We start from the raw sequence: 12,254 nt of genomic DNA on the forward strand, positions 1-12,254 counted from the left end.
ATCTGAGATCAAATAAAACTACTACTAATACTGGACCAGACCGACAAACAAAAACTAACACTCTTACTAAAAACCTCTACTACGTCTGTGGCTATCGATTATCAAATAGCAACGAATAACAACGAATAACGAAGACGAAGCCTCATCTGAAATATTTCTCGAGTAGCAACTGATAGATAAGAGAGTCTGAAAGATAAAGAAAGACAAAGGGTAAACATAGGGCAAAACCGCTTCTCGAGACCTCTAACTGATTTCAAACCGGAAACTAACGCAATTATCACTGGAAAAGAAATGAGAACAGAAAGAGATAAAGACATATCGTACACATGATTTCGCCGTTAGGCGCAATTGCCATTGACTATATCGTCGATATAATCTGACTGTATGTTGTTCTTTCTTGTTGGAAGAGTTCAAAGCTAATGCAAGTTAGGAGGGAAAACAGTTAGATATGGTTGCTAAAGAACAAGTCAGGTGTGCGCGGGTTGATGGATACTCAATTCCGCATTCTCAAGTAAACTCTGAATTTTTCCAATAAATGCAACCTTGTGGCCTTGTTTTCTACTGTACATAGACATCTATCTGGAAGTGGTAAGTGAGTAAGTGAGTCAGGTAGGGTTTGTGTTCTAAATAGGAAAGTAGATGTGTTACCGTTCACCTTCTGTTTTATTGAATTGAATTGAAACGGCAGGCGCTGGGGTTGATTTGGCCGATAACGGAATGTGTTTTTGGAACTATGTAGACCAGAAGCACTCACCTTCCTTATGGAGACTTATTTAGATCAGACACCAGGTTGCTTAGTTAGTGAATGCTTGTTAAGCTGTTTGTATATAAGGGTACTATTTGAGATGATGTTGTGTCTTGAATTGTGTAGGTACGCTGGTTCAAGTCCAGTGTAAGTAGAGTACTAGCGTGGGTGGTAGCAGTTGTAGTATCAGCAGCAAGCAGAGAAGAACGTTTTCATCAATGAGTTCATCAGAAGGAAAGGAAGCTAACGTGTTACTTATTGGGTCCGGTGGTGTTGGTACCATTGTAGCGTACGGGATTGACTATGTCGGGAAGAGCCGTCTTGATATTGTTGTTAGAAGAGATTACGATCAAGTTAGTAAGAACGGGTACGATATAGATTCTTGTGATTACGGTCAAATATCCAATTGGAAACCAACTAATATCTATCCTAGTGCAGACGCTGCTGCTGAAGAGGCAAATGCTTCTGGTTTGAAGTACGATTTCATTGTCATCTGTACTAAAAACTTACCAGATGTGTTGAAATTAGAAGACGTCGTGGCTCCATTGGTGACAGATGAATACACTACCATTGTCTTGATGCAAAATGGGTTCGATTTGGCAAGGCCATTCTTTGCCAAGTTCCCAAAGAACGTCGTTGTGTCTGGTGTGTCCCATATTGGTTCTCATAACCATAACGGTAAAGTTAAACAAACCCAACAAGATAGAACGTACATTGCATACTTTGAGAATCCAAATTTGGATCACGAAATCCAGGAACATAACACGAAAAGGTTCATCTCTATCTACTCCAACGATAAGAACAGTTGCGGGTACTATCCAAGTGCTAAGGAGAACAGGTACATGAAATTGGTGTACAATGCCACGATGAATACTGTTTGTGCCCTTACTGGGGTGGACACTGGTAGGTTGGAATACTCTGGTGGTCTGGAGAAAATCTCGATCCCAGCGATGCGTGAAGTCGTTGCCGTCGCCAAGGCCGATGGTGTGGACTTGCCCGCTAATTGCATCTCAAACGCTATTCATTCTGATGACGGTGACTGGTTTACCCCATCGATGGCCGTTGATGTACAAAAAGGTAACCCAATTGAACTGGAAGTCATTGTAGGTAACCTGTTGACCGTAGCCAGAGAATTGAATGTTGAAACTCCAACTTTGAACCTCCTATATGAACTGTTGAAAGTGGTTCAATTCCGCTTGAAGGAGAAACAAGGCCTTGTGTCTTTACCAGAAAAGAGACCAATCCACGATAAATTCTGGTGCTAAGTAGATAACTTCTATGTATTAGTTACGTACTCACTCAAAATAACCCTATTACCTTTAGTTCTATTCCTCTCACCCCCTCTCTCTATGTCAAAGCGTCCTGTGGGTCTGCTTCAATTTAAATTTAAATCACGTGACTGCTGCTTCTCTTTGTCCAATCAATGATTCATTTGGGTTTATTCTTCGTTGGTTCAGATTCGATGAAAGGACAAGACTAACAGGAAAGAGAGTCACAATTATTTGAATCAATCTTGGTGTTGCGGTTTATCCTTGCTGAAGAAACTGAAACGCTTCATTGTAATACTGAGACCATGTTGAGATCAACTACTAGACGGTTTGCTGGGTTTGGAGGCCGTGGTTTGAGACCAGCTTCTACTTTGGCATTTGTCGAAACTTCAAAAGAAGGTGCCATCCTTCCAGCATCATTAAACACATTGTATGCTGCTGGAAACTTGGGCAACCAAATTGATGCTGTTCTTGTGGGTTCTAAGGCTAAAGAAGCCGCTGCCGCTTTGCAGAAACTTGATGTGTCTTCTTTGAATAAGATTCTGGTGGTTCCAGAAGAGAGTTTGGATGACCTGTTACCAGAGAGAGTTACACCAGTGGTTTACGATTTGCTACAAAAAGGTGATTACTCTCACTTCGTCGTTCCTGCTTCTTCTGTTGGTAAAGGTTTCTTACCAAGAGTTGGTGCTCTCTTAGATCTGCAACCGATTTGTGATGTCACCAAGATTTTGGATCCGAACACATTTGTTAGACCAATGTATGCAGGAAATATTTTGGCGACAGTTGAATCTCAACAGAGCCAGAAGTTGATTTCAATCAGATCTTCTGCTTTCCCAGCTGTTGGTGCTGGTTCTAACAGCGCTGCTATCGAAACCGTTAATGCTTCCAACACAGTGAACGGTACGGAAATCCCACCCATTAAATGGGAAGGTGCCAACTTGGTCAAGAGTGAAAGACCAGAATTAGGTTCTGCTACAAGAATTGTTTCTGGTGGTCGTGGTTTGAAGAATAAGGAAACTTTCGAAGCTTTGGTAACACCATTGGCTGATACATTGGGTGCGGCTATCGGTGCCACAAGAGCTGCTGTCGATTCTGGATTCTGTGATAACTCTCTACAAATCGGTCAAACCGGTAAGATCGTAGCTCCAGAATTATACATCGCACTTGGTGTTTCTGGTGCCATTCAACATCTCGCTGGTATCAAAGACGCCAAGACTATCGTCGCTATCAACAAGGACCCTGAAGCTCCAATTTTCCAAGTAGCAGATTATGGTTTGGTCGGAGATTTGAACGAATTAGTGCCTGAATTGACTGAAAAGTTAAAACAATAGGACCAGTCATTCGTTTGAATGATCTCCGTACTTCTTTATTCTGATGTTTTCCGCTTTCACCCCAGTTCAAAGAACTTTTATCAAATGTAATTAGACCCTGACAGTAATATATACGTATTAACACCTATATATAATAAATGGAATGTTTGCATACGTGCATGTTATAAACGTCATCTCAATTATAAAAAATCATTTCAAGCCGACTTAAAGACAACCAGTACCGTGTTTAATTTCTCACTTCTTGGCATTCTCTTTTCGTCTTCTTACTCATCATTACGCATGCATTCCAATAAAATAATTAGGATCCAAAAATAATTTGTTCTAACTTTGGTTTACCATAATTTAATGTTGCAAACAGGAGAGAAGATAAGAAATAGGTTTGATGAGATCCCAAATACACCATTACATTTCCTATATGCTCATATAATATCTGATCTACCGTAATCTGTTTTTTTGGTCTTTTTTTATCATTTTAAAACTACTTCGTACCGTTATCTTTCCGCTATCAGCTCCTACATGTTGTAACAATGGCTTTTCAAGACCTGAATGCTGTTTTGCTCGATAAAAAAGGGACTCCTACCGATACCTCTCCGAGCAAAAAGTATGGTACTGGCTCCTGCATAGGTGCAGATACATCTTTTAATGATGTACAGAGTACAAGCACTAGTACTGTGGGGTTGAAATTTAGCACCGTAAGTTTCCCCGAAAATGAACGCGTTACTTTGAAGGATACGATCCCTTACTATTTGCCCTGTTTCTCATGGATTCCAACTTATTCTGTGAAGAAATGTATGGGTGATTTCATCGCAGGTTTATCTTTAGCATCTTTTCAAATTCCGTTAGCAATGTCCTATGCAACGTCAGTAGCGCATGTCCCTCCATTATGCGGGTTATACTCTCTGGTATTCTCTCCAGCGGTTTACACAGTTCTTGGGTCTGTTCCTCAAATGATTGTAGGGCCAGAGAGTGCTATTTCGTTGATTTTGGGGCAAGCAATTGAAGCAAGACTTTCAGAGGACCCAAAACTGAAGGCAATTAACATTTGTTTGGTCATTACTTTTATCTCCGGTTTAGTTTTACTTACTGGTGGATTGTTGAGATTAGGTTTCTTGGAAAATGTTTTGAGTAGGGCATTGTTAAGGGGATTCATCAGCGGCGTGGGTGTCATTATGGTCATCACGTCCTTGGTTGTCGAGTTGAAGTTGAATCATGTAACACCAACGAGGCAAGAACATTATCATTCACCGTTTGAAAAAGTATTATTCATTATGAAATATGGTCCTGAAAATTATCATAAACCAACAGCGATACTAAGTCTCGTCGCCTTCGTAATTCTGATGAGTCTGAGGATCTTCAAGAAAAGATATGGGAAAAAATTCAAATGGCTTGTCTTACTTCCTGATATTCTTGTCGTTGTTGCTCTTTCCATTTTCGTTTCATATAAGATGCACCTTAAATCAAGATATGGAATCGAAATCATTAACGATATTCCTAAGGATTCCATGAAACATTTGAAGAATCCTTTTTCTAATGTTAATGTGGCTACTTTCAAAGATCTATTTAGTACTGGATTTATGGTCGCCATGCTAGGGTTTTTTGAGTCAGCAACCGCGTCAAAATCTTTGGGCACCAGTTACAATTTGGCAATTTCTTCAAATAGAGAATTGATTGCATTGGGTTCAATGAATGTGGTTGGTTCCATGTTTGCCATTTTGCCAGCATTTGGTGGGTATGGCCGTTCGAAGATCAATGCATACAGTGGAGCACAAACCACTATGTCTGGTTTTTTCATGGGTTTGGTTACCTTGTTCACGATACAATTTCTTTTACCTATTATCAGATACATCCCTGTATGCATCCTTTCGGTAATAACAACAGTAGTTGGTCTAACTCTTCTTGAGGAAGCCCCTCATGATTTAAAATTCCATTGGAGATGTAAAGGATACAGCGAATTAACTGTTTTTACTGTGACGTTATTAGCTACCTTGTTTTACTCGTTAGAAGCTGGTATTTATATTGGGTGTGCATGTTCTATAATCAACGTGATCAAGCACTCTGCCAAATCTAGAATCCAAATTTTGGGTAGAGTTCCTGGAACTGAAACCTTTATCAATGCAGATGATTATCAAGCAAATGCAGCAGGTTACTTCATAAATCCACAGATCGAAGAAATCGAAGGGTTTCTAATAGTGAAGATTGCAGAACCTTTGACTTTCACCAACGCAGATGATTTAAAGATGAGATTGCATCGTTTAGAGAAACATGGATCTGCTGTTACTCATCCTGCTGCACCTAGGTCTCGCAGAAAAGAAATGACTGAAAATGTCATATTTGATATGAAAGGTATGACCCACATCGACTCCTCTGCTGCCCAGACATTAGAGGAGATTTTGTCCGCATATAACCGCAGAGATGTTCACGTTTTCTTGACGAATGTTCCATTGACTGAGAAGGTCAGAGAGAGACTCGTTACCTCTGGAGTCGCAGAGCTATGTGAAAGAAATACGATTACAAACTCTTCTTATTTCAGCACCATTGAAGATGCACTTACTGCAGCGGATGTCATTGCACAAAGACACAATCAGCAATATCATACACCACCTCCCAGCATATTTTCAAATACCTTGTTGAACTCTTCGATGGCATAAATACGGAAACGGCCAATTGTCTTTCTCTCTTCGTATTCATATACGTCGCTGATCCACCTTAAGACTAACTCACAACATATTCCACTTAAAATTATTTATTGCAATTTAAAAACTTATTTATATTACTACCTGACATCTTTCACTACGTCCTGCATTCTTCATGAAGGATACATAGAGTTGTGCTGTTAACACCTTTCCCTATTCCTCGGTAGTGTGTTATGACAACGAATATTTGTTTTTTCAAGAAGTCGCTGCTTTAGCTCAGTTGGGAGAGCGTATGACTGAAGTTCATAAGGTCCTGTGTTCGATCCACAGAAGCAGCATTTCTTTTTATTTTGACTAGTTCAGGTAGTACCTATTTTTTACTCTATGAATTAATTTACAACATTGGTCAGTTAACTTTAGGACATCGAATGTCAAATTGTAGTTGGTAGTAGTCAATTCTTGTATTTCCAGTTGTTCTTTCTTTCTATGTACATTTTTAAAACATTACGAAAGATATAAATTAATCCTGTTCTCAGGCAAGCACATGGAAATGGGAACGGCCCTTGGCTATGCCATCACTGACAATCTTTTCGATTTCATCTGGATCTGAAGTTACTTTGCTCAAGCAATCATAACCATCTTTCGTAACTAGCACGTCATCTTCAATTCTGACACCACCGATGTATAGATATTTATCCATTACTTCATGATCGACAACTTCTTTTCTTTCAGGGAATTTATCCAAGAGTTCTTCAATTAGGAATGGATTGAAATAACAACCAGGTTCATTAGTGACTACCATACCTTCTTGCAATGGACGACGTAATCTTAGAAATTTCAAATATGGGTTAGCATCTTCATAGTTTGGTCTTCCACCAACGTCATGGGTATCCATCCCTAACAAATGCCCCAAGCCATGGGGGAAAAACGCCACAGTGGCCTTTCTATCATAGATATCATCAGCTGAGAAAGCCGATTTAAAGATACCCAGCTTCAACAAGTGCTTGATGAGAACTTTATGAGCAGAGAGATGAATTTCCTCCCAGGAGGCACCATCTTTGATTTGTGACATGGCATTCTGATGCATGTCCAATACTGCATCATAGATATCACGGTGTTCTTTGGTCCATTTACCACTAATTGGGAAACATCTGGTAACATCTGCGGTGTAACATTCCCATTCAGCACCCGCATCGATCAACACGGAGTGTTTGCCTGCCATATCAGCGTCATTATCCACATAGTGTAAAGTTGAACAACTAGGTCCACTACAACAAATTGGGTCATAACCTTGAAACTTGGAACCTTGACGTAGGGCATGGTAAGTGAACTCCGCATGGATGTGTCCTTCTGTTTTCTCGATAGGCAAAGCCGACATCACAGCCAAATGGCAAGTATCAGTGACTTGACAAGCTTTCCTCAGCAATTCAATCTCATACCAATCTTTAATCAATCTAGACTCATCAAGAGCATAGAAGAGATCCTCATCGTTAGAGATGAGCTTCGATGAAACTTGTGGATCATGGACATTATCTAAATCTGTAGTATAGATAACATAATCCGAGAGTTTAGACTTGAATACATTTGGTACATCGCTTGCGTATAAGACTTCATCAACATCGAATTTCTTAGCTGCAGCTTCAACACTAATTGGGAGACCGCTCCACATGATATCGTCTTGGTCAACATCTGGCAAGAACAAGGTTAATTTCTCGTTCTTCAGATCAAATAAAACCGAAGACCCCGGAATGTTACAGCCAGATAGATAGTAAAAATATCTGTTTTGTCTGAAGGTCTTCGTCTGATCACAATACTTGATAGGCTCAATCTCACCTCCAGCAACGAAAATAGCACACGGTGAAGAGCCGGTATCTAGATTCTTCTTTTTGTCAATGAAATGAGATTTAACCCTCAAACAATGTTCTTTGGCAGGATATTTATGTCCCACAAGAGCAGAAATCACGCTCGTACTGTTGTTACTACTCATTTGCCTAGAAATCTTTCCACTGGTTTCAAATACGTTGGATATTGCAGAGACTTTAGAAACAGTATTAGTCAACTTCCTCCAAACACCGTACATCAACACAGAGGAGCAACCAATAAAACTAGCGGATTGCTTAAAATCCATATGATCTACTGCCTTGAGTATATATATATATGTAACGAAATAGGTTGCAAATAAGTAAAAAGAAAGAAAGGACAACAGCAGGATAGACAGATAGATACAGTAGTAGCATGAAAAAAAATGTGTCAAACTTCAGTCGGAATTGACAACTAGTTTGACTTCAATATAACTTTTGGCACATTTGAATTCCTTATATTGATTGTTCCCCCATCCCACCTCGAGATTGAAAAAAAAGAGACGGAATTCCGTTTCCGTATGGCCTTTCCGGATATTTCACCAGATTAATTGAAGTTTCAACTGATATATCATCTCATCTCATCTCATCTCATCTTGTAGGACAAAAGCTCCGTAAAAGAGGCAATTGAATGATACCAGCTTTAGGTATTGATAATACCAATAAAATTTCATAATGGTATCAGTTAAACGGGAATTTGGCGAAATTATTGATAGTGATGGTGATGTTGATCACGATTCTAACAAGGTTGGAAAGATAGATGTTCAACAGAAAAGATCGGTACCGAAGGTATACCTTGATCAGATTGATATGAAAAAATTAGATTTTGATAGAGAAAAGGTATGTTCAGTTACTTTATCGCGTTCTAACGTATACTGTTGCTTATCCAGTGGGAAATATCTTCAGGGTAGGGGTCAAAATTCTGTTGCCTTTAAACATGCCATTGAGTCAGACCATCATGTGTTTTTGAACCTGAAGAGTTTGAAAGTATATGTATTGCCCGAGAATTATGAGGCAGATGTGGTTCCAGGATCTTTGCTTTCAGATATAGTATATGCTGCTAGTCCCAGGTTTCATAATAGCCAATTACAAACGTTCCCCAAAGTTTGTCACGATTTGAATGACAAGAGGTATTTGAATGGGTTCGTTGGTATGAATAATTTGACTCCAGATGGTTATTCCGTAGTAGTGTTGCAAGCACTGGCCCATGTGCTGCCAATCCGTGATTACTTCCTGTTAGGGGAAAGTTCCAGTGGTTATAATACTGATGAAAATGATGGTCCGGGTTTAATAGGCTCTCTGTCCTTGTTAATACGGAAACTATGGAGTTGTAAACTGCTACGAAGGAATATCTCACCCCATGAACTCTTAAACTATATATCACTTGTTTCAAAGAGAAGGTTTCCGGTGGATGATTCTAGAGATCCTCGTAGTTTCCTACTATGGCTGATATCTTCACTCTGTGCGAGTAAAGAACCTTCTTTGGTACGGACTGTTACAGATCAGTTCCAGGGCCACGTTGAAATCACTTCGACTCCAATAGAAACTGTTGTTGATGAGAAGGGGAAAACTATGAAGTTTAAGAAGTTAGAAGCTGCCACCACTACACAAAAGACAAAATTCTGGTTACTTTCATTGGACTTACCACAAATGAACCTTTTCAGCAACGGTAACAGTGCTAACAGTGTATCTCAGACGAAACTGGAAACACTTTTACAAAAATTCAATGGCGAAACAGAATACCATACCAAAGATTCCATCAAAACGTACCGTATATTGAAGCATCCTAAATTCCTAATACTTCATTTCAACAGGTTTGACAAAGGCTTCACTTCCATTAAAGATAGAAACAAAACTCTAGTAGAGTTCTCTGAAAAATTAGAATTCAGTGGTGTACACTATAAATTACTAGTAAATATCACCCATGATTGCGTAATACAAATGAAAATATCGGATACAGAAGATTTGTTAGCCAGCAGATGGAAAGTACACCTCGCTGATACTTTACGCGACCAATGGTACGAGTTTGATGACATTGAAGTGAATAAGGTTGAGAAAGAGTTTCTTTTCCTTAAAGAATGTTACATTCAAATATGGCAACGCGTTTAGAAACTGCTTTCGTTATTCAGATTATCTACACTCTTGGATCGATTCATCATTTCATCGGCTAAAACTTATCTCGCAAATTGAAGTTGATGTATTTTTACTGTATGTAAGATGGTTATTTAATAGCAACAGAGTTAACACCCGCTGTTAATACAGATACTATATTGTCTTCCAAGAGCTTTTCAGCAGTCTCTGCAAGATGTCTTTTTGGATCCTGTTTTCCTACATAACGCGTTTTCAATTCTTCTTCACTCAATTCTCTCTCTTCCTCAATTCTCTTAGTGAATTGTTCAGCGATCTTAATCATTTTCTGAGTTTCACCCAAGTTGTGCTCCTCTCTTTCCTTGAAATCATGCATTTTTAGTCCCGATTGCCATTGTTCCTTATGTAGATTCATTAACATGTTCATTTCGGCGGAAGTCTTGTGATAATCGATATTAAGCGAGTAATAATGCCTATTTAGACCATGAATCAACGCTTGAATATTCGGTTTGTTGATCAACCCGATATTAGAAGTATTTTGCCTTGGTTCCTGGTTTCTCATGACAGTAGAAGGGTCAATTAGTCTGAATGCATCAATGACCACTTTACCCTTCACCGATTGAATAGGATCAACAACCACCGCCACAGCCCTGCTGTTTAATTGTTCAAATGATTTCTGAGTATTCACATCTACTGAAGATAACCAACAACCAAAACCCGGATGTGAATGGTACCATCCGACAACCATTTGATCTCTTCCTGTTTGTTTTAACATATCCATCATCTTAGCTTGAAAAACATCATCAACAGCCTCGACAGAAACACCTGTACCTGACTGAGGCATGGCAAACACATCGACAACGTTTACTGTATAATCATCAACAAATTCTCCCAACATAAGACCCATGACTTCCATTGGAACACCAGCTCTCCCATGTTTCAACATCTTCAACAATGCAAGAGAAGAAATGTACACAGTTTCCTTGGTGTCATCAAGGGGAACCTCGGTGGCATTGGCACCCATCATGCCTGCTCTTTGAGACATCATCATTCTTTGTAAACTTTCCATCTTTTGTTGAAGGATTTGAATTGCGGAGACGATAAATTGGCTTTTGTATCAGCGTTCTGTTTCTTGATATAATACTTCCTTAATAAAGTACCAACAAATTGAAATTCTTATTCTTTCCTGAGAAGTATGCAATTGTCTTGTAGATTTCAATTACTGTGTATCTAATACTGCTAATAATGACTTATGGATACCACACGTACAGAGATGAGAATTCTTGACGAATTATCTGCTTATACCTTTATCAATTGTAAACTGTTTGCCACTGCATTACAAAGTTACGATCTTTCTTTTGGCTTATGGATTTAGTAGTCATTATTAACGAACATCACCACTTTCTGACCTTCAGATATTTAACCTCTTTCTTCCCTTTAAAAATGAGATGAGACTGGAGTACTTCTATGCATACATGGATATCTCATATACAAAGCGAAGCTCCATGGTCTAGTACAGTCAAATACTCGAGAGCACGACTTGTTGAAGAAAATATTCCGTTTTATTGACGCCGAAGATTTTAGAAATAGGAAACGATTTCTTACATTATTCATACTTTGTTCCCAGTCCTTTGATAAGTGAAATTACGAAAGATTATCAAGACTTAGACAGGAAAACTTTACCTATCGTCACGCTTTTTTTATCAGTTTGATCCATCATCATAATTAAACTTTGAAATATTTCCTAACATATGAGTGAAGGACCTTCTGCTCTTCCTGAAGGAACGCATACCGTCACTGTTACGGAGGTTCCGCAGCTGCTTCAATTGCGTGCTGGCCAGAATGAGAAAAACAAAACTAAGAAGAAGGACACCAAGTCTAAAGTAAGATGGGATGAGAAAGTAATAGATAATGAGAACATGAACAAGAAGAAAACTAAGATTTGTTGCATTTTCCATCCTAATACCCCATTAGAGAGTGATGAAGAAGAGGAAGGAGAGTGCGAGCACGATCATAATCATGGACATGATTCATCGTCTTCATCATCTTCGTCTTCTTCAGACGAGGATGAGGGAAAAAGCTTTGACGAAAGAAGAAAGGCAAGACTCGAAAGGCGGAGAAAAAAGCTTGAGCAAAAACGTCCACCAAGTCCGAATGCATACGAAGTCCAGCCAGATTACAGCGCTTATAGAGATAAGAACAGAAAAGACGCTCAATGATTTAGGAATTTGATCAGCATACTCTTTCACTTCTTGTACATTTCGTTGCATCTTCTACTCACTACAACAATGCACTGCTGAAAAGGTAATTGGCAGTTCAAATGTATATAT

The 12,254-nt window shown here is 39.1% G+C and overlaps 7 protein-coding genes and 1 non-coding gene across 8 annotated transcripts; 6 read left to right on the forward strand and 2 right to left on the reverse strand.

Annotated features, from left to right (window-relative positions):
- Window positions 1-963: 963 nt before the first annotated feature.
- KLLA0_E14015g (ketopantoate reductase family protein) lies at window positions 964-2,010 on the forward strand (the record flags this gene model as incomplete). Its single annotated transcript, XM_454583.1, has 1 exon — window positions 964-2,010. One exon carries the CDS (start codon window positions 964-966, stop codon window positions 2,008-2,010), a length of 1,047 nt encoding a protein of 348 aa, XP_454583.1.
- A 308-nt stretch (window positions 2,011-2,318) lies between these two features.
- Window positions 2,319-3,344, forward strand: AIM45 (Aim45p; the record flags this gene model as incomplete). Its single annotated transcript, XM_454584.1, has 1 exon — window positions 2,319-3,344. One exon carries the CDS (start codon window positions 2,319-2,321, stop codon window positions 3,342-3,344), a length of 1,026 nt encoding a protein of 341 aa, XP_454584.1.
- A 527-nt stretch (window positions 3,345-3,871) lies between these two features.
- On the forward strand, window positions 3,872-5,992 carry KLLA0_E14059g (uncharacterized protein; the record flags this gene model as incomplete). The annotated part of the gene is made up of 1 exon (XM_454585.1): window positions 3,872-5,992. The coding sequence occupies one exon, from the start codon at window positions 3,872-3,874 to the stop codon at window positions 5,990-5,992; it is 2,121 nt and encodes a 706-aa protein (XP_454585.1).
- A 250-nt stretch (window positions 5,993-6,242) lies between these two features.
- KLLA0_E14081r lies at window positions 6,243-6,315 on the forward strand. Its single transcript has one exon. It is a non-coding gene; the product is annotated as a tRNA-Phe (tRNA).
- Window positions 6,316-6,509: 194 nt separating this feature from the next.
- Window positions 6,510-8,105, reverse strand: KLLA0_E14103g (putative Xaa-Pro dipeptidase; the record flags this gene model as incomplete). The annotated part of the gene is made up of 1 exon (XM_454586.1): window positions 6,510-8,105. One exon carries the CDS (start codon window positions 8,103-8,105, stop codon window positions 6,510-6,512), a length of 1,596 nt encoding a protein of 531 aa, XP_454586.1.
- Window positions 8,106-8,511: 406 nt separating this feature from the next.
- Window positions 8,512-9,945, forward strand: SAD1 (mRNA splicing protein SAD1; the record flags this gene model as incomplete). Its single annotated transcript, XM_454587.1, has 1 exon — window positions 8,512-9,945. One exon carries the CDS (start codon window positions 8,512-8,514, stop codon window positions 9,943-9,945), a length of 1,434 nt encoding a protein of 477 aa, XP_454587.1.
- A 112-nt stretch (window positions 9,946-10,057) lies between these two features.
- On the reverse strand, window positions 10,058-10,993 carry RPN11 (proteasome regulatory particle lid subunit RPN11; the record flags this gene model as incomplete). Its single annotated transcript, XM_454588.1, has 1 exon — window positions 10,058-10,993. One exon carries the CDS (start codon window positions 10,991-10,993, stop codon window positions 10,058-10,060), a length of 936 nt encoding a protein of 311 aa, XP_454588.1.
- Window positions 10,994-11,675: 682 nt separating this feature from the next.
- Window positions 11,676-12,143, forward strand: YPI1 (type 1 protein phosphatase-activating protein YPI1; the record flags this gene model as incomplete). The annotated part of the gene is made up of 1 exon (XM_454589.1): window positions 11,676-12,143. The coding sequence occupies one exon, from the start codon at window positions 11,676-11,678 to the stop codon at window positions 12,141-12,143; it is 468 nt and encodes a 155-aa protein (XP_454589.1).
- Between the last annotated feature and the right edge of the window lie 111 nt (window positions 12,144-12,254).

Source organism: Kluyveromyces lactis, assembly GCF_000002515.2.
Source record: "Kluyveromyces lactis strain NRRL Y-1140 chromosome E complete sequence".
In the NCBI taxonomy this organism is placed as follows: Eukaryota; Fungi; Ascomycota; class Saccharomycetes; order Saccharomycetales; family Saccharomycetaceae; genus Kluyveromyces; species Kluyveromyces lactis.